General features: G+C 58.0%; 1 protein-coding gene across 6 annotated transcripts in view; it reads right to left on the bottom strand.

Moving 5' to 3' along the window:
* SEPTIN9 (septin 9) overlaps positions 1 to 23468 on the bottom strand; it is a 152450-nt gene that overhangs the window by 84710 nt on the left and 44272 nt on the right. The window contains exon 1 of one of the 6 annotated variants that reach the window (XM_081029927.1): positions 12148 to 12390. The exons of 4 other annotated variants lie outside the window; for them this stretch is intronic. In XM_081029927.1, coding sequence (XP_080886053.1) covers positions 12148 to 12202 — 55 coding nt within the window. In that variant the 5' untranslated portion in view covers positions 12203 to 12390. Of the gene's footprint in view, positions 1 to 9800; positions 9941 to 12147; positions 12391 to 23468 lie in introns of those variants that run through there. One more of the 6 variants, XM_081029931.1, reaches the window with a different exon arrangement.

Below are 23468 nucleotides of genomic sequence, written 5' to 3'. Positions count from 1 at the left end.
TCACACACACGGGTTCCGGGGTGATCACACACACGGGTTCCGGGCTGATCACACACACGGGTTCCGGGCTGATCACACACACGGGTTCCGGGCTGATCACACACTCGGGTTCCGGGGTGATATCACACACACGGGTTCCGGGCTGATCACACACACGGTTTCCAGGCTGATCACACACACGGGTTCCGGGCTGATCACACACACGGGTTCCGGGCTGATCACACACTCGGGTTCCGGGGTGATATCACACACACGGGTTCCGGGCTGATCACACACACGGGTTCCGGGCTGATCACACACACGGGTTCCGGGCTGATCACACACACGGGTTCCGGGCTGATCACACACACGGGTTCCGGGCTGATCACACACACGGGTTCCGGGCTGATCACACACACGGGTTCCGGGCTGATCACACACTCGGGTTCCGGGCTGATCACACACACGGGTTCCGGGCTGATCACACACACGGGTTCCGGGCTGATCACACACACGGGTTCCGGGCTGATCACACACACGGGTTCCGGGCTGATCACACACTCGGGTTCCGGGCTGATCACACACACGGGTTCCGGGCTGATCACACACACGGGTTCCGGGCTGATCACACACACGGGTTCCGGGCTGATCACACACACGGGTTCCGGGCTGATCACACTCACGGGTTTCGGGCTGATCACACACACGGGTTCCGGGCTGATCACACACACAGGTTCCGGGCTGATCACACACATGCTTCCGTTCCTGTGCTCTGCCTTCCACCACCCCCCACCCTACCACTCCCATCATGGCTTCCAGGCAGCGACTAACTTTCATGTTCTCTTTTCTAGGTTTGTCCTTTGAGCCTCGGTGTTCATCTGCCCCAGACCACAGTTTTAGGGGGGGGACCTGCCGCAGGACAGAACAGACCCTGCCTTGGGCAGGGCAGGCATGTGCCCCAGCACCCTCAGCGGGTGACCCGCCTTCACCGTGACCCTCTGCCTGCTGTTCTCCCCAAGTGAAGGTCCTCTGGGGCAGGCAGTGTGTCTCCCTCAGACACCTGCCTGCTAGGCTGCAAGTGGACAGAGAAACTATACCCGCCAGGGCCACACCCCATAAACAGACAACCCCTCAATTCTACCTACAGCCTAGGCGAGAAGAAAAAATAAAAGTGGTTTACAGGGAGCCCAAAACCATGTGCCAGAAGTCCTGGGAGACCCACCCCACCCCCACTGCCCAGTGCAGACAACTCAGTCCCATAACCTCTGACCTGTCACGCGGGCTCAGGCTGCCAACCTCCCCCTACTGGTTCCCACCTGTGAGGGTCCGGCAGCCCTTCTTCTCGACCACCAGTTGCAGGGAATGGGGGGCAGGAAAGGACCAACCCACCCAGAAACCACCCAGCATCCACTGCACCAGCAGGGACCCCATCCACCCACCTAGCCTGAAACCCCCTCTGCCCACTTCTTGGGCAGGAGAGAAAAAGGGCCTGCAGGGAATGGAGTTGCAGGCAGGAGTCATTCTTTTCATGACTAAAAATGGAGAATTTTCTCCAAGTTGTCCTCAGCATAAGTGCTCAGTGTGGGAGCGTCGGGAAAGCTCTGCCGACAGCTCAGGGCCCAGGGGGTGGCTGGGGCGAGGCACAGAGTTGTCACAAGTACCGTCTGCACCCCACCCGAGCCAGGCCGATGACCCTTCTGGCCTCTGTTTCCTGGTGAAGTACAGGAAGGGCTGGACCAAAAGGGCTCTTCCAGCTCAGACCCGTATGACCCCGAGGGCCATGCTGACATCAGCCACCAGCTCCAAGGGACTCAAATGGCTCCTGAACCAACGAGGTCCAGCAATTGCAACACTCGGAGCTGGAGGGGTCTGGCCAGGGGGGATAGGGAAGGTCAATGCACCTCCTGTCGTGGTGAGCAGAGGTCAAGAACCTCAGCTCTGGCCACATTCCTCTGTGGCCAAAAATGCAGCTGCAGGCAGTGCCTGCGGAGCTGACTCCCTGGGACCTGCACCTTAAATGGGAGGCACTGCACTGCACCGCATCCCGAGGCTGCATACGCCAGCAGGGGCCTGGGAGCCCTGGCTCTGCCACCACCAGCCAGGGGACTTTCCAGGTCTCTAGAACTGAGGTGGGAGACTGGGTTGGGTAAGTTGTTTTCCTTTTTGAAAATGAACTTTTACAAACAATATCATTTGCTCTTTTCTTGACTATAAAAAAACAACGTGTGTGCAACGCAGAAAATCTGCAAAACACAGAGAAAGCTAAGGGGAAAAAAACATGTACAAAGCCAGGACCCAGGTACCACATCCGCGTTTTGGGAAACGTCCTTCCAATCTGCTTGCTGGGTACATGCACCCGAGTTTTTTAAAGCAGGCTCAGGCTGTGCGCTCCTTTCCGTGTAGCATTAGCATGCTCCAATCTCAACGCGTCCTTGCACTCATCCTCTAAATTCCTTGTGGTTCTAAAGTTCCTCTTCCAGATCGTTCTCAGCACTGACTGCTGATCAGAATCGTTTCAGGAGCTTATTAAACAGTAGAGTGCTAGTCGCGCCTCCTGGACAGGCGGGTGAGGATTTCTGCCTTCTGTGGCTCACAAGCTTCCTCCCCGCCACCTCCCCCTCCAGAGAAGCCTACAAGAAGAAAACCCTGAGCACCAATCCTCCCAAGGGCAGCCCTCGCCAGGCACCTTGGAGCTGCCAGCTCAGGAGCCCCACCCGTCCAACAGTCACCCAAGGTTGATGTCCAGCCTCAGCCACCATCGCTCAGCTCCCAGGTCGGTCACACACCCGAAGGACACACTGGACACTGCTGGGGGTGGAGGCCCACGTGCCGAGGGGGGGGGGCGGGTGTCGGTCACAAGGACCCAAAACCTGCCCAAGGCCCACACCTCAGACAGAGCAGGTCCAGGCAGCCCAGGCTTCCACGGCAAGACACGGTTTCACGCACCTGCCACGAGAAACATGAGCAGGACAGCCTCACGCTGGCCTCCAGGACCCAAGCTAGGAGCCCCGCCAGCCTCCTGCCTCCGCTGGAACCTCCCGTTCCTCCGTGGGGCAGGGCCTGTCCCTGCTAGAGACTGAAGGTTTGGGGTCCCCCAAATTCCTATGCTGAAATCTAACCCCTACGTGATAGTACTCGGAGGCAGGCCTTTGGGAGGTGATTAGGACATGAGGGTGGGGTCCTCACGTGTGGGATCAGCGCCCCCATACGAGAGAGCCCTTCTGCCCTGCGAGGACAGAGCGAGAGAGAAGACGCCTTCTATGAGCCAGGAAGGGCCCTCACCAGACACCAAATCTGCCAGGGCCTTGACCTTGGACTCCCAGCCTCCAGAACTGGGAGAATAAGTGTCTGTAGTTTAATCCCCCACCGTCTGTGGTATCTCGTTGTAGCAGCCCAAACGCACTGAGACAGTCCCCTCTCCACCACAGCCTTGGGCACTGCCTGGCATCTCCTATCAGTGTTTGTTGCTTTGAATTTTTAATAATCAACGTTTATTGAAGGCTTATCATAGGCCAGATACTATTCTAAGGGCTTCCTTATGTTAGCTCATTCAATTCTCAGGACCACCTAAAGACAGTGATTGTCCCCATTTTACAGATGGGAAACCAAGGCAGAGAGGCTCGCAACTCACAGCATGGGCGAGGTGAAGCGGGATTTGAGCCAGCATGCTAAACCATCGCCCCACTCTGCCTCCAGTTCCCATCCCGGCCCCTGAGAGTGGATGTGGGCATGGGGTCAGCCTTCCGGTGTGGCCTCGGGACAGCTGTGTCCTGAGGGAACCTCAGTGGCCTATCCACCTGGCTGGGACCGAGGGCTAAATGCCCAGCCCAGTGCCTGGCATACAGTAAGTGCTCAATAAAGGAGATGGCTATGAAAAATAACAGGAACTAGGTCTCCTGGTCACAGGAAGTGCCCGTGAGCGAAGGGGGAACAGCTGGAAGCGCCTGGACTTGGGTCAGAGAAGCAGAATGTGGAAGGGAGGGCACGAGGGAGGCCAGAGCCTAACAGCTGGCTCCAGGCAGCTGTTTGCAGGGGCTGGCTTCATCATTTAAATATTAGGAAAGATGTAAATATCTGAGTTTCCCCCATCCCAGCCTCACTGTGGCTGCAGCCAGAGCAGGGGAGGGTTTCCTTCCTCACCAGGGTTCCCACATCCCCCCATCTGCCCCAACAACTGGTGTCTGGGGTGGAGGGACAAGGGCAACCCAGGACGGAGGGGACATAGCTCAGCCTAACCCCCATCTTTGCTGCACTGAGCCTGCAGAGGTGCTAATGAACGACCACCTTCCCCATCTCACCCCCAAGGGGCCCCATGCCTGCCAAGGATTTCTTTTGTAGTTTAGCAAAAACGCAAAGCAGCCCTTGCTGAGGTTTGCTGATGGAGGCCGGGGTTACTGCTGCCACTCCAAGTCTGCTCCACCCTCCGTAAGTTAACAAACCGGGCGTCTCTCACCCACCTGGGTTATTCACCACCCAAGTCCCTCCCAGCTTTCCCAGCTTCCTGGCCAGGAGGAAAGAGGGAGCCTGCACCCACTTCACACCCCCACCTACACATGCAAGCACAGGCCTTTACCCCCACCTCCCGTCTCAGTGCCCAGGGTACCCATGCTGGGGCACAACAGAGCTCCCAAACAAACTGCAAGTTGGTGGAAACGGCAAGAGAAGCCAGACAGCATCATCTGCCTGGTGAACTCCTGCCCAGGATTCTAGTTAGGTGCTCCCTCCTCCAGGAAGACCTCCTCAACCGACCCCTCTCCTGGGCTCATGCCTGGACCCCCAAAACCTAAAACAGAGCTGGCTCTCAGCTGGCACCACAGATAGCTGCTGAATACACAAATGAGCAAGACAACTGCCTCTCCCACCCAGCGACCCTCCTCCTGACCCATCAGAGGACAGCCCGGTTCAAGCACTTCATTTTGAACTGAAGGAGAAAACCGAAACCCAGCTACTTTACAGAGCGTGCCTTCCCTGACTTTAACTGCTTCCCTGACAGGAGGCAGGCAACAGCAGGGAAGGCCGGTTTGCTTTGGAACCAGGAGACCGTGTATGCTGTTACTGTAGATAATATCGATCTCCAGAGGACACACGGCAGGGGCCTGGCCTCTCAGGGAAACTGCCCACCCACGTGGACAGGAGGGCCAACTGTGCCTGCTCCCAGCCTGCTTCCTGTATCCAGGGAGGGGGCCGGGGGGTACAGAATGAGCTCCTGCCTGGGAGAGAATGGAAATCCACCAGACTGCTGGCCACTGGTGGTCACACCAGAAACACCTCCGTCTTCTAGTCGGTGCCTGGGGGGAGGGGAGGGGAGGCCTGGACCCAGGCCAGACTCACTGCGGGGGACTTCTCTCTCTTCCCGCCAAAAAGAAAGATGACACTGGTCCATCAGTGAACCTCCTCCAGGCAGAGAAGAGGCTGTCTGTGGCCGGGGCTCCCTTCCGCACTCCCAGGGGACCCTCAGTGGTATCCTCCCACAAAGAGGTGCCCAGGACCCCCAAGCTCTGCCCCAGGGGACAGCCATGATAGCCAGCACTCCTGGAAGGGCAGGGAAAGGCTGTGGTTTTGGAAGGTAGGAAACCAGACACAGAATCATCAGAAGAGACCCGACAGCGGTTGCCAAGAGCTCAGAGGGTTCCAGCCTCTCCTGTACAGAAACCGGGCACAGAAGGCAAGCGGCTTGTTGAAGGGGATGAGGGGAAACCCAGCCCCCAGGAACTCCCCACTGAGTCTAAGTAAGACCCAGGCCGCAAGGCTGACCCAGCTCCCTACCCGGACCCAACCTGAGACCCTGGGGGTACCCTTGCCCCATCTGTATCCATGGAACAACCTTCGAACCCCCAGTGCAATGGTCCCTCGGATGCTGTAGCCAGAGCAGCAGTGGAACACACTGGGTGGGGCAAGGGTCACCTCACCTGCCTCCCTCCCCCATTTCACCTGGCTCTCCCAGGATGCTATTCCATGTATTTGAAGGCAGGGGTTCCTGGCCTTGGGGAGAGGGACACAGGAGGCTCTAAGCCATGTATGGGGAGGTCACATCAATGAGTTTAAGGCCAGGCCCTTAGTTTTCTGGATTTTGCAACGCAGGCTGAGATGGGCTCCCCCAATGAACCAGAGACCAGGGGAGCAGAGGAGGCCAGGGACGGCAGGGGCCCAGGCTCCTGGGAGGGGCCGTCAGAGACTCGGGGACATGGGAAAGAGGGTGGACAGGGACAAACACAAGAGAGAAAGAGGCAGGTCAGAGCTTGAGCCTGGGCTCCCCTGCGGGCCTGGCTCTTGACAGAGGGGGATGGGGGGTGGGGGCGGGGCTCTGCTTCTGTGAATACCCTCCACTGAAAACAGGCCCTCCTCTTGTAGGCCCTCCATCTACATTTCTGGACATTGGCAGCACTTTAAAAAATGACAACAAACTTGAACTTTCTAGAATGTCTCCTGGTCCAGGCTGAACAAAGCCTCTGGGCTCCGTCGAGACCAAATTAAACAGCCTGAGCCCAGAAATGTCCCAGGCGCCAGGGGTGTCTAGGAGCCAACTGGGTCTGTTTGGCCAGAAAGATTACAAATCCTCAGGCTTCTAGGACGGTGTTCCAGAGAGTTCCGGACCATTCAGTCTCATAAGCAACTCAGAGAGCCTCCAAATTTGGGAAAAACTGACAGGGTGTTGCAAGGAAAGCGGCTGTTCGACACTTTTCCTCAGTGGCTTTGACAGCACAGGAACTCAGTTTCTGGTTTGGTTTCTGGGATGAACCGAAAACCTGCAATCTCCTGGGGCCTTGATGTCTGATGCGTCTCCCACCAGAGCCCCTACCCCACCCCCACTCCACCATTCTACACACACCGCCAGGCTTTGAGGGTCTACTTCTCCAGCCACAAGCCGCTGAGCAAAGACACACAGTCCTGCCCTTGGGGGTCCTCAAACCCAAAGGGGAGCTCCTGGTCTGGCCTGGTAGCAAGGATGGACTTCGTCCTGGGCTTGGGGGCCAACGTGAACCCCTTGAGCCTGACCCCACCCCCATCCTCACTGCCAGTCCTGTGCTCCTGGCTGTACCCCAAGGACACTCTTCCAGCAGCAGGCAAGCCCAACCCCAGGAGCATTCAGCTGGTGAAGGGGGAAGGGCTTGATCTCTGAACGTGACCTCCCCTCACCTGTGGGCATGCAAGGAGAAGGAGTAGGAGGGGTCCCCATTCTGCTCCGCCAGCCCCAGGATCTGAGGGCTACGGTATTCAGAGGGGAGGGCTGAGGCCACAAGCGCCCAGTGAAGAAGCCCCTGGCTCCTACTGGGCAAGTGCGCCACCCTTGGTGACACCACCACGAATGGGCCACCATGCCACTGCTCCCCACCAGCCTCCTCCACAGATGTGGCCTAAGCTCATGCCCACCATGCCCAGCACGATGCCTGCTGACCCAGGGGCGCACACTCTGGTGGGTTTGTTTTTCCAGGCAGGCCCCAGAGGCCCCCACCCTATGCCCAGGTTCCCTGTGCCCTCAAGGGGCAGCGAGTGCAGAGCTAACTGGCCCCCATGGCAAGAGAGAAACGCATGGCTCTCCCCACTGGTCAGACATGGGACTGGTCTCCCAGCTGGGAGCCCAGCTCACCACCACCAGGCACAATCGGGCCTCAGCAAGGGATACCGGACGAGGAGGCCGCCCTCCATAGTACAGCCTCCTGGACACCGGCTCCCTGTCCCCACCGCCTTTCAGACCTCGGGCAGGTGGCCTGACCCATCGCCTGTCTTTGCAGTGAAGACGTCCAGCATGTGCCGTGTCACTCTCTGACCCCGGCCCTTCAGGCAGGCCTACAGCCCAGCCACCTGTGATGCGCTGGGGCAGAGGGCATGGCAGAGGGGACAGTCAACCTCCCCAGTGCAGGAACCCTGCAGCCCACACAACCCCAGCCTCCGCTGTGGCACCCCCACACAGAATGTCCGTCGCTTGGCCAGGACCCCCAGGCAGGCTTCGTGGCCACTCCAACTCTGCAGTGCTGTCCACCATCATCCCCCAGGGGGTCAGACAGGCCCTTGCCTGGGCCTTTGAACAATTTCCATCACCCGATCCTGACATTAAGGCACCCACACCCATCTGTCCCTTTCAAATACCAGCCCCCACCCCAGCTCCAGCAGAACCTGCCGTACTCCCAGCGCGGACCTGGGCTCGGCACCGGACAACCCTCAGACAGAGGGGTTTATAACCCACTCAGCAGAGGGGAAAACGGGGGCGCAGGGGCTAAGACGCCCTGTGCCACACAGCTTTCAAGTGGCAGCGTAAGCTCGCCCTCCAAGTCTTTCCACACTGAGACTCCACAGTGTGGGTGTCCTGCGCTTGTCCCCACCTGCTCAGCCAGGTCTGATCCACAGCCCAGCTGTGAAGCTGATCACAGAGGTGCTTCTGCCACCTGGGAAATGTGTGTTTGCCCTCCTTATACCTGGGATGGTGGGTGGGCCTGGTCCCGCACTCTGGACAGTAAGAGCACCAGGCAATGCTTTGCGTGGCCTCTGGACCCCTAAGAGAGCCTCTTGGCTGCAGGGCCCCTGTCCCAGAGGGATCTGGGCTCCCAGACCAGCAGGTACATACATCTGCACGGTCCTATCCCCTTCAGGACACCCTCTCCCTGCCCCCACCCTCTACCGCCTGTCCCAGCCCACAGCCTGCTCAGAGGGTCCTCCGAGGAGAGAAAGTGAAGGGTTCAGAAGGGTAGACATGCCCCAGGTGAGAGAGCATGGCTCTTGGGCCAGAGCACCTGGTCTGGTTTCAACAAACATCAAGGACTTTTAGGATTCTTCCTCTGCGTGCAAATCTGGTTACAGCAAACACTGTTGGCCGTGGAAAGTGGGCCGACAGCTGGCACTTGGAAGCTCTTGTTACACAAAAACCCGACTTGTAGCAGCATTTGTGATAACAGATTTGGCCAGCATTCACTAAAGAACACGCTGCCCAACGGCCCATGCCCCCAGCAACCGGGAGCGAGATAGGGGAAGGGACCAGCCCTCCTGCCACCCCAGCACGGGGCACTTCGGTGCGATGAGGTCATCTCGAGGCCCGTTTGTGCTGGGAAAAGTGGGAAAGGAAGCTCTAAAAAATCACATCAGCAAAATACAAAATATTTTCTTGCCCCTCCATGGGGACGGGGTCTCCACAGAGCCCCTTGAAGGGAGGGCAATGGCAGGTGTCAGGCATTCATGTTCATGGAAGACACCAGCACCCTCTCAGTCCCAGGGGGGAGGGGAGGGGCATCTGACCCAGATACACAAATCCAAACGAGGGGACAGGCTGACCCCCGGAGCTACCTTGGTGCTATGCCTAAGGATCTCACCCTCAGGAACCGTGAGTGAGTTCTCAAGGGTGGGCGATGAGACAGGTGGGGAACAAAATGATGAGAGACGGGTGCTCCCCAGGGCAGGGGGCAGATGTGCCCCGAACACGGGCACCAGGAGATTTTTAACTTGGGGCACCCCACACACACACACACACACACACACTCCTGGGCAGCTTCCTGTCTGCCCCGCAGGGCTCACTACTCTGGCCTGAGTACCTCCACTGCCTCCAAACGTCCCAGACACACCCTGATCAGGGCCCTTTGGCCCTGTGCAGGAGTCCAGTCTGCTCGGATTGAAAATCACCCCCAGTGGCACCGTGGTTCAGGACCTGCCCTGCTTAGGTGGTGGCCCCCGGTGTCTCAACATGAGGGCACCAGGTCCTCCGGCCTCAGGAACTACTCAGTCACAGAGGAGCTGACCATGTCCTCCCTGCCCCTTTCGCCCTTGTGGAAACCTAGAAGCATAGGGGCAGCCCCGGCCAAAGCCACCCCAACCCCGACCCCACAAAAACAGACCAGCGCTCCTCCGGCTTGATCTCGACCACTCCAGCTGCCTCCCCAGGATGGTCCAGGCTCCGGGCAGGCACGCCTGGCCTTCCACAGCTGCAAGCTGGCCCCTCCTTGTGCCCCAGCCCTCTCACGGACCAGCTCGTTCTGGCCTCCCCCACTTGTGCTGGCTGCCCCTGGCCCCAATGCCCCCACACACACACACACAATCACATTCCGACTCACTCAAGGTCCGCCTCCTCCATAAGGACTTCTCTGGTTAGCCAGCAATGACCTTCCCCTGCCCTGACTCTGCCAGCTCGTGCCACCCACTGCTGTGCTGGGTCATACCCTCTCCTTCCTCACGGCCCTCCATGCAAAGCTGTCAGTTCCCAACACCCAGCTCCACTCCAAGTTCCTGTGGCAGGCACTTGGGGAGGCTGCCTTTCAGGTCCCCGAGCTGGCACTCTCACACTCAGGCACACCTCCACTGGGGAAGCAAAGCGGAACTCTAATGCCTGCATCCCCATCATCAGAGCACTTCGAACATTTCAGGCATTTCAGGGCACACACAGGGAGACCGATGCGCACAGGGAACCAGAGTCCGAGGCCCCGCTCCCTAACAGTGAGAAATCTCTCCCTGGAGTCAAAGGGCTGCCAACTGTTGCCCCAAGATGGTCTCAATGAGGCTACTGTCTCAGACTAAATTAGAGAGTCAAGAAGCCGCCTGGGAGGTGGCTCGGAGGGCGCAAGCATCTTCAGATGGGGCACGTTGGGGTGAAGACGAACACAGAGGCAGAGGCACTAACAACCTACATGGCATGAACGGTGACAGCCGTAGGACCACGCGACCCCCCAAAACTCCACCTCTCCATCCAACGTCAGGGCTCCCATCGCCCAGCCCATGGCATCCCATGCTTCCCCAGAAGTCCCACTGCCAGCATGTCTTTGGGTCAGGGACTGAGAGCTGACCGACCCCCACCTGCCACCCGGAAAATCTGCAGGCTGTGGGGGCCTGAAGCAGGGCAGCTGGGGCAGGCGCAAGGCAAAACAGAAGGCAGCAGACATGGGGAGCCCCCAGGATGAGCATGTGCCCCAAGGTGTCCAGATGGCCCATACGAGCCACCACAGCTCTGCAGACCATGGACTCTCTTGTTCAGTGCTCAGTGCCAGAGTCTGAAGAGAATTGCCTCTGCTGAGCCAGCGCACAGCACACTTGTCCTCTGCACAGGGCGTGCCAGCCACAGGACCACAACCCCTCCTGCCTCTCCACCTCCCTCATCAGGCCAGTCCAGGCCTAGCCCAGAATCACCCAAGCTGGGCTCTGCTTGGGTCCAACCAGGCGCTGGTTCCCAGGCGTGTCCGTGCAGATGGGGCTGAGCCCAGGGGGCCATATGAGCAGCTATGTTCCGGACACTGGGGTACCAGCCGCGGTTCTGCCCGTGCGGGTGGAAGACCTCCCAGCTTGGCCTGGCACCTAGACGTCTGTAACTCCGAAATTTCAGCCCAGCCTCCCCCAGCCCAGCCCACCAGAGGGCTCTGCCTGAGGCTGCCTGGGGGCCCCTCCGAGGGGCAGGGGCTCCAGGTCCCAGCAGAGGCAGGACCGCCCCCTCAGAAATCTAGCCAAAGTGCTGGAGACTATTGTGTGCGTTTCCCTTCCTACCCCTTTATTTACTCCCCAGGACGCAGGACGCAGAGCCACAGGCAGTCACGAGAAGGCATGAAAGCGCGCGCGCACAGGCCCAGGGCCGGGATGCAGGACTGCACTCGCAGGGAGAAGCCCCCCAAAGTCTCTCCACACTTTGTAAACCCCCAAGGGGGGAGGGGACCAAAATGCGCTTCCTATCGGCACGCAGACCCCTCCTTCCCGGCACAGCCTGACTCTGGCAGGCGGCTGAGGATGTTCCCAGGCCTGGATGGGGGCCAGTGGGCGCCCCCCACCCGCCCAAGACCCCACCGTGGGCCCGGCCGTTTCCACTCGGCGGCCCACCCTATCCCGGATTCGACTCCGTCCCAGCCCGAAACTGGTGTGGGGGAGGGGGCTGTCCTCCGAGGCAGGACGCAGGGGTGAGTAACCAACTCCCTGGCTCGCCGCAGGGCCGAGGGGCCCGGAGCGCGGGAGGGAGGGCGCTGAGCGACCCCGAGAGGGAAACTGCGCTCCGGTAGTTCCGCGGAAGCCCCAGGCGCCCTCGAAGAGGCTGTCCTCGTTCGGCACACACAAACAACAATAAAAGGAAGGAAACTCGCGGCAGCGGTCCTCCACGTAGGCGACGTGGGGCGCGCGGGAGGGCGCCCCCTCGGGGGTCCCGCCCCCCCTTCCCGCACCCTTCCCGCCCCAGGGGCCTCCAAGCAGTACGGCAGCCCGCCCGGCACCCACCTTCAAAGTCCGAAATGATCCCGTCCAGCTGCGCGTTGACCGCAGGGTCGGACATGGTGGCTCGAGGGCAGCGCGACGCGCGCGGTGGGCGGTGGAGAGGTAGCGCCCCGGCCGCCGGGCCCTGCGCGCCCGCCCGCGCTCCCGCCGTGCAGAGCTGGCCGCGGAGCCCCTCGGCCCCCGGGCTCGGCTGAATGAATGGGGGAGGCGGGCGGGCGCCGGCCTCCGCTCCCGAGCCCCCACCCCCGCCCCGCCCCCGCCTCCTGGGCGGATCAGGTTCCCGCACCGCAGCCCAGCCTCCCGGCTCGCACTGGCTGCTCCGCCCGCCTGTCAAGGCTGGGGCTTGGGGGGGCCGGGACCGAGCCGACGCCGCGGGACGCGCAGAGTCCTGGGCGCCCGACCCGAGCACCCCCCTTCTCCCAGCGTGGCCCGCGCCCAGGGGACGGCGACGGACGCGGCCGGCCCCTTCCCCCCACGCCGGGACGCCCCGCTGCGGCCAGATGTGGGCGGATGTGTAGGCCTGGCGGCTGCACGGGGGCGGCGCCAAGGGGGGAAGGATTCCTCCCCTTCCCTGGGGCACAGGGTTCCTTCTGCGGAGGTTTTTATTTACGGAGCCAAACAAAGTTGGCCACCGTCCCGCCTTCCTGTGCTCAGCGCCCGCAAGGGTTAAGCGCTGGGGCTGGCAGCCCGCAGAATCCCGGCCTGTTGGCAAAGAGCCGAGAATCCCAGCTTGTTGGCAAAGAGCCGAGGGCCAAGCACAAGAGTCACGTGGCCGGGGGTGTGGGGACCCCTCCAGCTACACCCACCCCCACCCTCCCACCCCGGGGTCGCCGCTGCATCCTCTGGGGCGGGTGGCTTAGATGGCACTGGCCCACCTGGGGCGAGGGGCAGAGATGGAGCGCCCCTGTCAGAGCACCTACGGACGTGGACCCCCCTCCCCGCCCCTCACAATGAGGGGCTTCTCTAAGGCAGAGTGTAGACCCGATCCTCCCGTAGAAGGAAGCTATTTCACAGTATCTGAAGGAAAGAGCTAGGGAATGGGGAGCAAGGGGCCTGGGGCTCCTGCTCCCCCCATCTGGGCTCAAACCTCAGGCCGGGCCTTGCCCTCCAGGGCAGTAACTTGTACCTGCTCCATCTCATCGACAAACCTTGATTAAACCTTACTGCCTACCAGGCAGGTCCTAAGGGCTGGGGACAAAAGGATGGGTTGGAACTTGAAAAGCAAAAGGATCAAATCCCCAGGAAGGGCCCTCCAGCCTCCAGGTCTGGCACTGACAATTGCGGGGGTGGGGGTCCTCTTCTACTCCCCTTGGCTGAGCCTGTTAAGCACGCCTGCCCGTTTCCCCTCATTACCTTAGGCCCAGGGTTTCTGCCCCAAATCAGGGGGCCCTGGGAGAATTCATAGCAGGGCATAAAACCCTCTGGGCTGGTGGGCAACTCTGCAATACAATCCCCTCAGTGTGGCCCCACAGCTTGTCCTGGGTCTCAGGGTGGTCGCTGCCACTCTCCTCCTGACCCCCTACCCTTAGTTCTGATGTGCAAGGGGTGCTGAAGCCGGCCTGTCACCCCGGTTATTTAGGCCACTTGAAGAGAGTGCGCTAGGTTTGGTGGGCTTTTTTGAGTAGATAAAATCAAGGCCTTCCTTTTTAAGAAAAGCAGTCACTCCCTCCCTCATGCTTTGGATATTCTGAACTATTTTCAACCAAGTGAGTTTGTGGACATGGAACGGCAAAACCACAGACATTTCAGATGCGCGCACACCCTCGTCTGCCTGGGAGACCGGATTTCAGAAAAGGAGTTGCCACTGTCATTAATGCCCCCGCCCCCCCCAAGGGCTTCTAACCAGCCAGGGCATTCCTGTATGAGCATCAGCGCGTGGCGCTGCCTGACCACCTGTCCAGCCAGTGTTTAGGAGTTTGGTGGTCCCCTGCCCCTAAGAAATAGCCTAACAGCACAGCCATGGGGAAGATGGCGGGAAGATGCGGGGTGTCCTGGCCGGCATCCAACCTGGGCCACAGCGTTATTCTCCTGTGTGTTTATAAAAGGCACCTGGTGAGTGGTGACACACCCATGGGATTGTTCTCCCAGAGGGCTGGCCTGGGCTCTGCCAGATTAGCATAGGGTCAGCTTATTGTGCATTATTCACTGCCATTAAGCTTATCTCTTCAGGGAGCCCGGCCAGGGTGCACGCCTCACCAAAATGCTCCCCTGTGGGAACCCAAAGGACAATGGCAGGAGGAGTTGACCTATGAGGTCAGAAAGCGCCCCATGTTAGCATGACTGCTCCAGAACCAGTCCGGTCCATCCCCCTGCCTCCAGCCCCCCTTCACTTTAACCACTAGGGTGCTGTTACCAAGCCTAGACACTGCCAGGTAAGGAGATTCCCCACGCTCGCCCAGGAAACCCAACCCAGTGTAGCCACACTCCCAGCCAGGAAGTTCACCCGTATATCTAACTAACCGCTCTAATTGCACATCATTTATTTTCTTTTTTTCCTGTCCTCGGAGGAGATGGGAAACAGCTGGGCACCACCCTTCAAGCAATAATTACCTTCTTGAAACTGGAAGACAATCCAGTCGCTCCTTGGCCTTCTCTTTCTCAGCTTAAATCATCCACCCCGGCCCTTTAATCATGCCCCAGCCTTTGATCACTTCCCACGGCTGTGTCCAATCTGGGGCTCCAGGACCTTAATAGGGCCTGATCCCTGGAGGGTAGTGAGGGTCCCCCCAACCCCCTTTCCCAGGGCATGAGCAGTCAGGGCTGGGGAGCTGCACAAATGATCCTGGTGGAGACCCTGGGCAGACAAAATGAGCAGCAGCACAGAGAGAAAAGAGCTTCAATTTGGCAAGACAAATAGAACTGTCAGGCCTCCGCCTTCCGTAATGGTACACTCTCCCAAGGCCACAGAGATGGCAAGATGGGGTGTAGACCTAGCCCCATGGGAAGGTGTGATTAGAGGGACACCAAGGGACCACCTCCCTCACAGGTCCACCATGAGACCGGTTGTGGGGTGAATGGTGGCCCCCAAAAGACAGGCCCATCTGAACCTCAGAATGTGACCTGATTTGGAAAAAGGATCTTTGCAGATGTAATTAAGGTCACGATGTCCAGATACTGTCATCCTGGGCTAGGGTGGGCCCTAGAGCCAGTGACGAGTGCCTCATAAGAGACAGAGGAGACACAGAGACACAGACAAGAGGCCATGTGGAGTCGGAGGCAGAGACTGGAGTCACCTAGACACCTCCAGGGAAGGAGACAAGCCAAGGAACACTGGGGGCCCCAGAAGCTGGAAGAGGAGAGGAAGGAGTCGCCCCTGAAGCCATCAGAGGGAGTGCGCCGCTGCTCACACTTGATTTCGGGCTTCCAGCCTCCAGAACCGGGAAGGAGCCCATTTCTGTTGTTTTAAGCCCTCACAGTCTGTGGTACTTGGTGACAGCAGCCGCAAGGTGCTAAGCTGAAGGTCCCATCTGAATCACTTCAGGTCAAAGCTGCACCTCCCAAAGATGTCTACAAGCCTCAAACCTGTCCTAGGAAATGCACCCTGTCCGGCAGTGGCCGTGCTGAGGAAATCTAGGAGCAGGGCACTCAGACAGCAAGTTTTAATAAGAAAAGCGGGAGGCCACAGGTGGGTAAGAAAGGTGTAGTACGAACTCTAGTTCAAGCCTTTCTGGAAACGGGAAGAAGCCTGAAGGGACAGCCGGTATGTCAAGCCCTGCGGAGTGAACCTTTGTAAAGCATGGGAAAAAGAGGGCGGGAGGAAACGTTGGGCGGAAGCAGCCGGATGGCTCGCAAATCAGTATCCATGACCCCAGCTCCAGGTGGGGCTTGGGGAGCAGAGGGAGGACAGTGGCTGTTTGCCCTGCCACTCTGGGCCTTTGGACAGGACATCCCATCAAGTGGCTCATCTGTCCCCTCAGACCAGGGCTCCTTCAGGGCCGGGGCCATATGGCGTCAGCTCTGCCTGGGCCTGGCGCACAGTAGGGCCTCCCTGAGCACCAGGCCCTTGGATCCATCTGTTAGTTGCTGAACCCTCTCCAATCCCCGAGCTCCTGTGGCCGGCCATCCCCACAAACGGCGACGCCACCCACCCAGGTGTCTAGGTAGCAACCTGAGTCCTGCTTCCCTCACTGCCACGTCGGAGCCGTCGGTGAGTTTCTACCTCCCAGCGCATCTGCGGGTCAGTCCACTTGTGACCTCCTGCAGTGCCCCCACTCCAAGGGTCTGCTGCCCCCTGTGGACCCCCCAGCACTCTGGGGCTTCCACACAAACCACACCTGATTTGTAGCCTGTGCCTTTTCTGTGGGGTGAATTCCCCCGACCTGGGCCCCCTTCGAGCTGCCCGTGTGACACCCTGAAGATGCAGCTGGGCAGAGCCGTGCAGGAGCCAACATTACACGGCGTCCTATTGTCCAGATGCAGCAGAGGTAGGGGACTCAAGGACGCAGATAGCAGATGCAGTGAAATGCCTAGGACGCGTGAGCGTCATGTGGTTATTCCCTTTGTTTTTCATATAATTACTTGTCATTTATACTATATAAATCCAATATACAATTTGATTGTTTCTACTAGGGCAATGCATTGTTTACTGTGGTAAAAATTACCATTTTCAGCCACTTTTAAGGGTGCAGTTCAGTGGCATGAGGCCCATTCACATGGTTGTGCAGCCGTCACCACCATCCATCTCCAGAACTTTCTCATCTTCCCCAACTCCACTCCTATTAAACTATAGCCCCCTGTCTTCCCCCCCCCAACCCTCTGCAGCCACAATGCTACTTCCTGTCTCTGTGATTTGACTACTCCAGGAACTTTAATAGAATATCTGTCCTTTTGTGTTAGGCTTATTTCATTTAGCATAATGTCTTCAAGGTTCTCTAGTCAGGGTTTATTCATTTTGTACCATCTGTCAGAATTTCTGTCCCTTTTAATGCTGAGTAATATTCCATCGTGTGGATGGACCCACTGTGTGTGTCCATTCATCCATCCACAGACACCTGGGTCGCTCCCACCTTTCGGCTCCTGTGAACAGGTCTCTTTGAATCTCTACTTCTAATTCTTTTGGGTATTTACTCAGAAGTGGAATCATATGGTAATTCTGTCATTTCATTTTAAAATAACAAATTACATGTAATTTATTTTTAAGTTTCTCTATTTTATAAAATGTAAATGATATATTTTACAGTATCTATCATTGAATCTTTAAGAATGGCTGTTTCACAACTGGCTCACAAAAACGCCTCCGAGTGTAAGTCAGTCTTGCTACTCTGCCATCCTCTCTCCTGCGTGCCTGCAAAGCCTCGCGGAACTGCTGGCGCTATGCTCGCTTCCCTCCACCCAGAACTCAGTGAGGTTCTAATAGTTAAGTCAGACTGCGTCACCTCCCAGGGCCTCCTTCACATTAAGAACCACGGGCAAACTCCTTACCTTGGTGGCCAAGGTTACCCCCGCTCTGCTCTCAGCTCCCCTGGCCTCCATCCCTCTGTCCACACTGCCTCCAGCCTCAGGACATTTCCATTTAGCTGTTCTCTTGTCTGGACAGCTCCCCAGATGTTCCCCCTGCTGGCTTCCTGTCTGTCATTTCTGTCTTAAATGTCAGAACGACCATCCCAGGGTCCCCCAGGAGACCCCTGGAGACAGTTGCTTCCTTGCCTCCAGTAATGCAATGGGGACTACCGAGAACCTGTTAAATCCTGTGGAATGACAAAGTCCAGTTTCCCCTGCAGGATGGCAGGGTCCCCGAAGACAGCAAATCAGCCCAAAGGGGCAGAGGGGACATTCAGAACTCACAGGAACTCCCTGCAGGCCTGCCAATCACCACACAGACCCGCCCCGAACCCAGCATTCAGGATGACAGGTAGGTTGCTATCTGCACCTGGGCCAAGCCTCCAGGACCCCATGTCCCTTTGCAGTGCGCTTGTGACATCGGCACCAACTGTACTTCAGACGCCTCAGCCTCTCAGGCTGCCTGCTTTTCAGCCTTCTCACGAAGCCTGTCTGTGGGTACAGCTGATATTTAACCAGTGTGTAGGCCACGAAACACCCTTACACCATCTGCCTGGCCGCCTAAACGCAACCATAAGGTTTCACTTCAAAGGAGAATGCCATTTTCTTCGCACATGATTAATCGGTTCCCCACACTTCCCAGTTATCGCCCTACCTCGCTTTGTTCAGACAATTTACAGCAAACGCTGGCCACAGCAGCCAGGGCCTTATCTGCCAGGCGAGGAACTTTTTAAACAAAGTAGTACTCTGCTAAATCCGAGCTTTCGAGCCCCAGAAAGGAAGCTCCTGGCCTGCAGGCCCCGGGCAAGCTCTCTGCTCCTGGCTACAGGCCTCCCCACCCCGACCCCCATCCTCACTCCTCCCCCAACTCTCCCAGGGCCCTCTCCCATTGACAGATACTCAGGCCTGAGTCAGCTTGGACGTTCCCTGTGTCCAAGCTCTGGCAACAGACCGAGGAATGAATGCAGCACTGCCTGCCCCTCCCATTTTTCAGTGTTACTTGTAGCTGTTACTGCAATGATGTTAAAACCGATGGGAGCCAGGGAGCCAGGGAGCCAGGACAGGGGCGGTGCTGCTCACAGAGGGCAGAAGGCCTAGATGGAAACTATGACCCCTCCGCGATGACTCCTCAGCAGCTGAGCTGGGCCTGTGGCTCTGGCAGCCGTGGTTTATCAGCACGTCCAATGGGCTTTTCATCAGCAAATTCAGAAGTCTGCCCCGCCCCCCACCACAGGCTTGATGAGTTATCACCCAGATACACTTCTTTTGATGACTCATGTTTTATTCCTGGTTATTCCATCTTTCTACAGTGCCATGACCCTCTGTTCCTACTCCGGCCCCCAAAACAGGGCTTTGGAATGGGTTCCAGTCCCCAACTTCCTAGCAGCCATCTGAGGCTGGAGGCACAGAGATGGGTGGGGGGAGCTCAGCACCACCCCCCTACACTGTGGCTGATGGAAGACTCCCTCTGGCCCTTCCAGTGGCCCTGCAAAGTCACCCAAGGGGCCTCGCAGGAGCAGCCAGCCTGGTATCAGCCCAGCCTGGAAGCAGTGAGCGACTATGCCAGCCTGCAGACTCCCCACCCTGGGCTGCCAGGAGACTTGGCCAAGCCACTACCTAGGAGACAAGGTGTCCTCTCTATGTCCTGGCCGCCTCACTACTTTTCTCCAGCCGATACCTTGCTCCAAAGGGCTTGGAGGCTGGAGGCAAGTCACCACTGCTGCAGTGTGGGGACAGGGCTGAGTCACCAGCCTGCCCCAGTTCCACGTCAGCGGGAACAACAGGGTCTGAGCAGAGAAGAAAGGGCAGCAGGCCCTCTGTGGCTGCACTTATTTTTAAAGTCACCGCAGTGACCGAAGTGACGTCGTCTCTGGGGAGCTGCCCACCCGCCTGCCCCCTTGGACTGTGGCCACACGCCCTAACAATGCCCCTGCCCACCATTCAGGAGACACCCAGCAAGTGGGAGGAGGGAGGGCTAAAATTTGGAGTGGAGCCCATTAACATGGGAAGGGCAAGGTCACAGGAACCCCCTACGCCCCCACCCTCGTCTGCACCCTCTCAGAAGGGGCTTCAAGGCTTAGCCTGAATCCATACCCGCTGCTGGAATCCACCTCCAGTGCCTGCCCCCTAAATGCCTGTCCGCCCTACTCGTGAACACCTCAGTGCAGGGAGCTTAGCACCTATCATTGCTGCTCACTCTGTCTTTGGCCTATTTGGGTCCTTTAAAACAGAGAAAGAAAGAGACAGAGAGAGAAAGAGAGAGAGTGAAGGTCAGCTTGACTGTAGCTTTTGCCCATGGGAAAGCGTATCTGCTTTACTCTTTTGCAGAACAGAAAGGCAGGAAGGAGATGCAGAGTTATGGATTGCTGGCAGCTCTTTCTGGGGGCCTGGAATTTGGAGCATCTGCCCCCTCCATTCTGAGAAGGGGACTGAGACACTGGCCCCTAGAGAGTATTAGGTGTGGGGCTCCCAGGGGGCATGATCTCCCAGTTTGTCCCCAACAAAGACGAAAATCTGACTATGGACACTTGCAAGGGGCCCTGGAAGAGAACTGATTTTCAGTCGAATGGTTACCTCATATGAGGAAATCTCCTGGAAACCAGCCTGCAAAGCCAGGGACTGTTCTAGAAGCATGAGATCAAGGAGGTGGCAAATGTCTACGCAACCTGGGCTGTGTCCCCTCCAACAGCCCCAGGGCTCTGCGGGGTGCTCCAGAGCACCCCCTGAGGGCAAAGCCAGGGTCAGAGGGAAAGGGAATGAGGCTGGGGGTCTCCATCACCCTCCACACCAGGCCATCACGGCCTCAGCAGGGAAGCCGCAGGTGCTTGGGGAGGGAATCTGGAGTTGGCAGGTCCCCTGCCTGTCCTGTCCTTGTCCCCTCCTCCTCCTTCCACCGAGCACCTGGGGCCTTCTCTGTATTCCACGGGACGATGGAGGAGGAGGAGGAGGGCTTCCTCAGAAGACACAATGTCCAGTGGACGAAGTCACAGAAGGCAGTAGCCGAAATGCGTGTGGGGGTTCCCTGTGGGCTGGACTTTTCTACCCCATTCCCAACCCACCACGACATGAGAGGAGGTTCTGTGCCACCAGATGTACCCCTTGGACTGCTGCGGCCCCCAAGGGAGCGGGTGGCTGCGGTACCTGGGATCCTGCCTCTGAGCCGCTCTTGGCCCAAAGCCTTGGGAACAGAATGCTTTGCGTGGGAGGAAACAGGAAGAGCGGGTGTGCGGCCCCCCCTCCCCACAAATCTGCTGTTGCTTTCCTGGATAATGAAATCTCCCCCACCCTGAGTGTGACCCAAGCCAGCCAGCACCCAAATCAGCCTCAATGAACCATTTGTCCCTCTGTGAAGTGGCCTGGGGATGTAATGGGTTTGCTATTAACGCACTTGGCCTGTGCGCTCTCCCCCAGCATGAGTCACTCGAGTGACTTGGCCCAGCCACAGACCCTTGTCAGGGGGTTGCCAGCTCTGGCTGGGCTGTGAGGAGAGGGACCAGGACAAAGGACAAAGACTGCCAGGCCCAAGGGCCCAGGGGCCCACACAGCTTCCCCTGGACTGTCTATAGTCGGGGGCCCCTGAAGCAAAGGGAGGGCCCCCCGTTGCTTCCTGGGGACCTGGGCAGCCATGCTACCCGTCTGGGGACAGGCAGTCTCCCAGGAGACTCCTGCAAGCAGGGAGCTGAAAGGGTGAGCCAAGGAGGAAACCAGCCAGAAAGAACAGGAACAAGATGGCCCGAGGCCTTTGGGGCCAATTATCACCCTTCCCACCTCTGGGACTCAAGAGTCAGACACAGCTTGAGGGGGGAGGGGTGCTGGTGGTTTGTTTTTCATTAACACTAAACAGTCAGGTTCTTTCACCCAGGTGGCCTCCCTGCCCAAGGTCTTGGCTCTTCCCAACCTAACTCACAACTACTGGTGGGAGATCTTTCTAAAATGCAAAAGTCACCCATCACCTGCCGAATACGGTGAGAGCCTAGCTGGGCTGACAAGGCCACCCTGCCAGCCACTCCTGCCTCCTCTCCCGACCTTCTCCATGCCCTCTGCGCAGGCCCAGCTTTCGTAGCTCCCAGACAAGCCAAGAGTCACACCTCTATTCTGTCTTAGTCCAGGCGCTCTGCTTGGCAGGCCCTTCCCACACTCCTCGGCCTGGCTAAATCTTTCAGGTCTCAGCTCAGTTGCCCCTTCTTCCAGGAAGCCTCCCTGGAGTCCCTGGGGAGAAGGAATCTCTTTGGGACCCTTCCTTGGGCTTCCCAGTACCCATGGCAGCCTCTAACCCAGACCATTCCCAGAGGGGGAAGCCAGGCAGCGGGGACCAGGGATCAGGAGGTGGGCTTTGTGCAGCAGAGAATCAAGAGGAGAGTGACAGGATTCTCCTGCTGCAGGGAGCACCCAGCCAGGAGGAAGGAAGCGATGAGCATCACCCCTCCTGTCCCCCAGCAGTCCTGCCAGCAAGATGGGCCACCTTCTCAGCACAGCTGTTCTCTAGCAGAGAGAAATTTCTCACCTTCAGGAACAGGGTGGGGACATTCCAGATGGGGCCACGGAGTCTAAGTCTCCCTGCTTGTCCCATCCACACAACCACACGCCTGGCCCTGGGCCTGCCATCCCTGCCCAAGTAAGTGCGCATCTGGAGCTGCACAACCCGGGGGGCAGGACGGGGCCAGGAATCTGTCTGCCTGGCTGGGGCAGCTGCTCAGGAGGAAAACAGACCCACACACAAGCTCAAGTGTAGCCTGGTGCTGGGAGCATTACTTTCAAGGGCAACGTGGACCTTCTAGGCCACTGACTCACCCACGCAGCACATCTGGACAGGCCCCTGGCTTAGGCACTGCCACTGGACAGAGGACAACGGATGGAGCCCACGCGATACATGTGCTCCAGCAGCGTGTACAAGGCCCAGCAACTGCGAGGTTTCTACTTCATTATGAATAACCTAGAACATTAATCTGGGAAAACATCCCATCGGGGACCTAAAACCTCAGCACATATGTCCCCTTCCTGCAGAACCATGTCATTTTCCTTGTGCCCACTTTCCTCATGCCATCTGCCAGCAAAGCTTCCGTTGTCCAGGACACAACACAACACAACCGTTGTTAATGCTGCATTTCTCCGAACCTTCCCCATTCATCGCTCCATGCTTAGTTCTGAACCGGAGGAAGTGACATTCAGAATGGTGAGACAAAGCAAGATCTTCAGATGAAGGGTGAGCTCCATGCAAGAGGCGTCACCCACTAAAACAGAGATCAGTACTCAAAGCTTCCAGGAAGATTTCTGTTAAGAAAGGATGAAAGACAAGGCTGATTTAGTGGCGTCCTGGTCAATATTTAACAACCTGCTCTGGTGGGCGGGGGAAAGCCCGATGTTTGCCCATCGCCCTGGTGTAAATATGCTCACAATGGCTGACTGCCAACAAGCTACCAACATGACATCACTCAACACAGAGTTGGAAGGGATGTGCACATGGTTTCTGGAACAAAGCACAGCCCTGGAACACTGGTGTGTGCTGAGGCCTGAGCTCCGGTCAGACTGCTGGGTGCAGACCCACTGCAGCCTTTCATCGGGCGGTCGGGTGGCAAGTTACTTCACCTTCCCGAGCGCTACTGTTAGGAAACTAGATTGAAAGGGTTAGAGATGGTGAGTGGAAAGTGTCTGGCCTAAAACAGGAGCTTGGTAAACAGTAGCTCTTATCACCGATAACATTTAGTTTAAACCCCTCCCATGTTACAGGTGTGAAAACTGGACATAGAGAGGCAAAATGGTTTGCTGGGGGTTGCACAGCTGTTAATGACAGAGCCAGGAGGAAAACCCAGGACCCCCACGCCTCC

The sequence above is a fragment of the Rhinolophus hipposideros genome, assembly GCF_964194185.1.
Source record: "Rhinolophus hipposideros genome assembly, chromosome: 20".
NCBI classification, from domain to species: Eukaryota; Metazoa; Chordata; class Mammalia; order Chiroptera; family Rhinolophidae; genus Rhinolophus; species Rhinolophus hipposideros.
The sequence above is the reverse complement of the archived record's forward strand: the minus strand, read 5'-3'. Positions and strand labels throughout refer to the sequence as shown.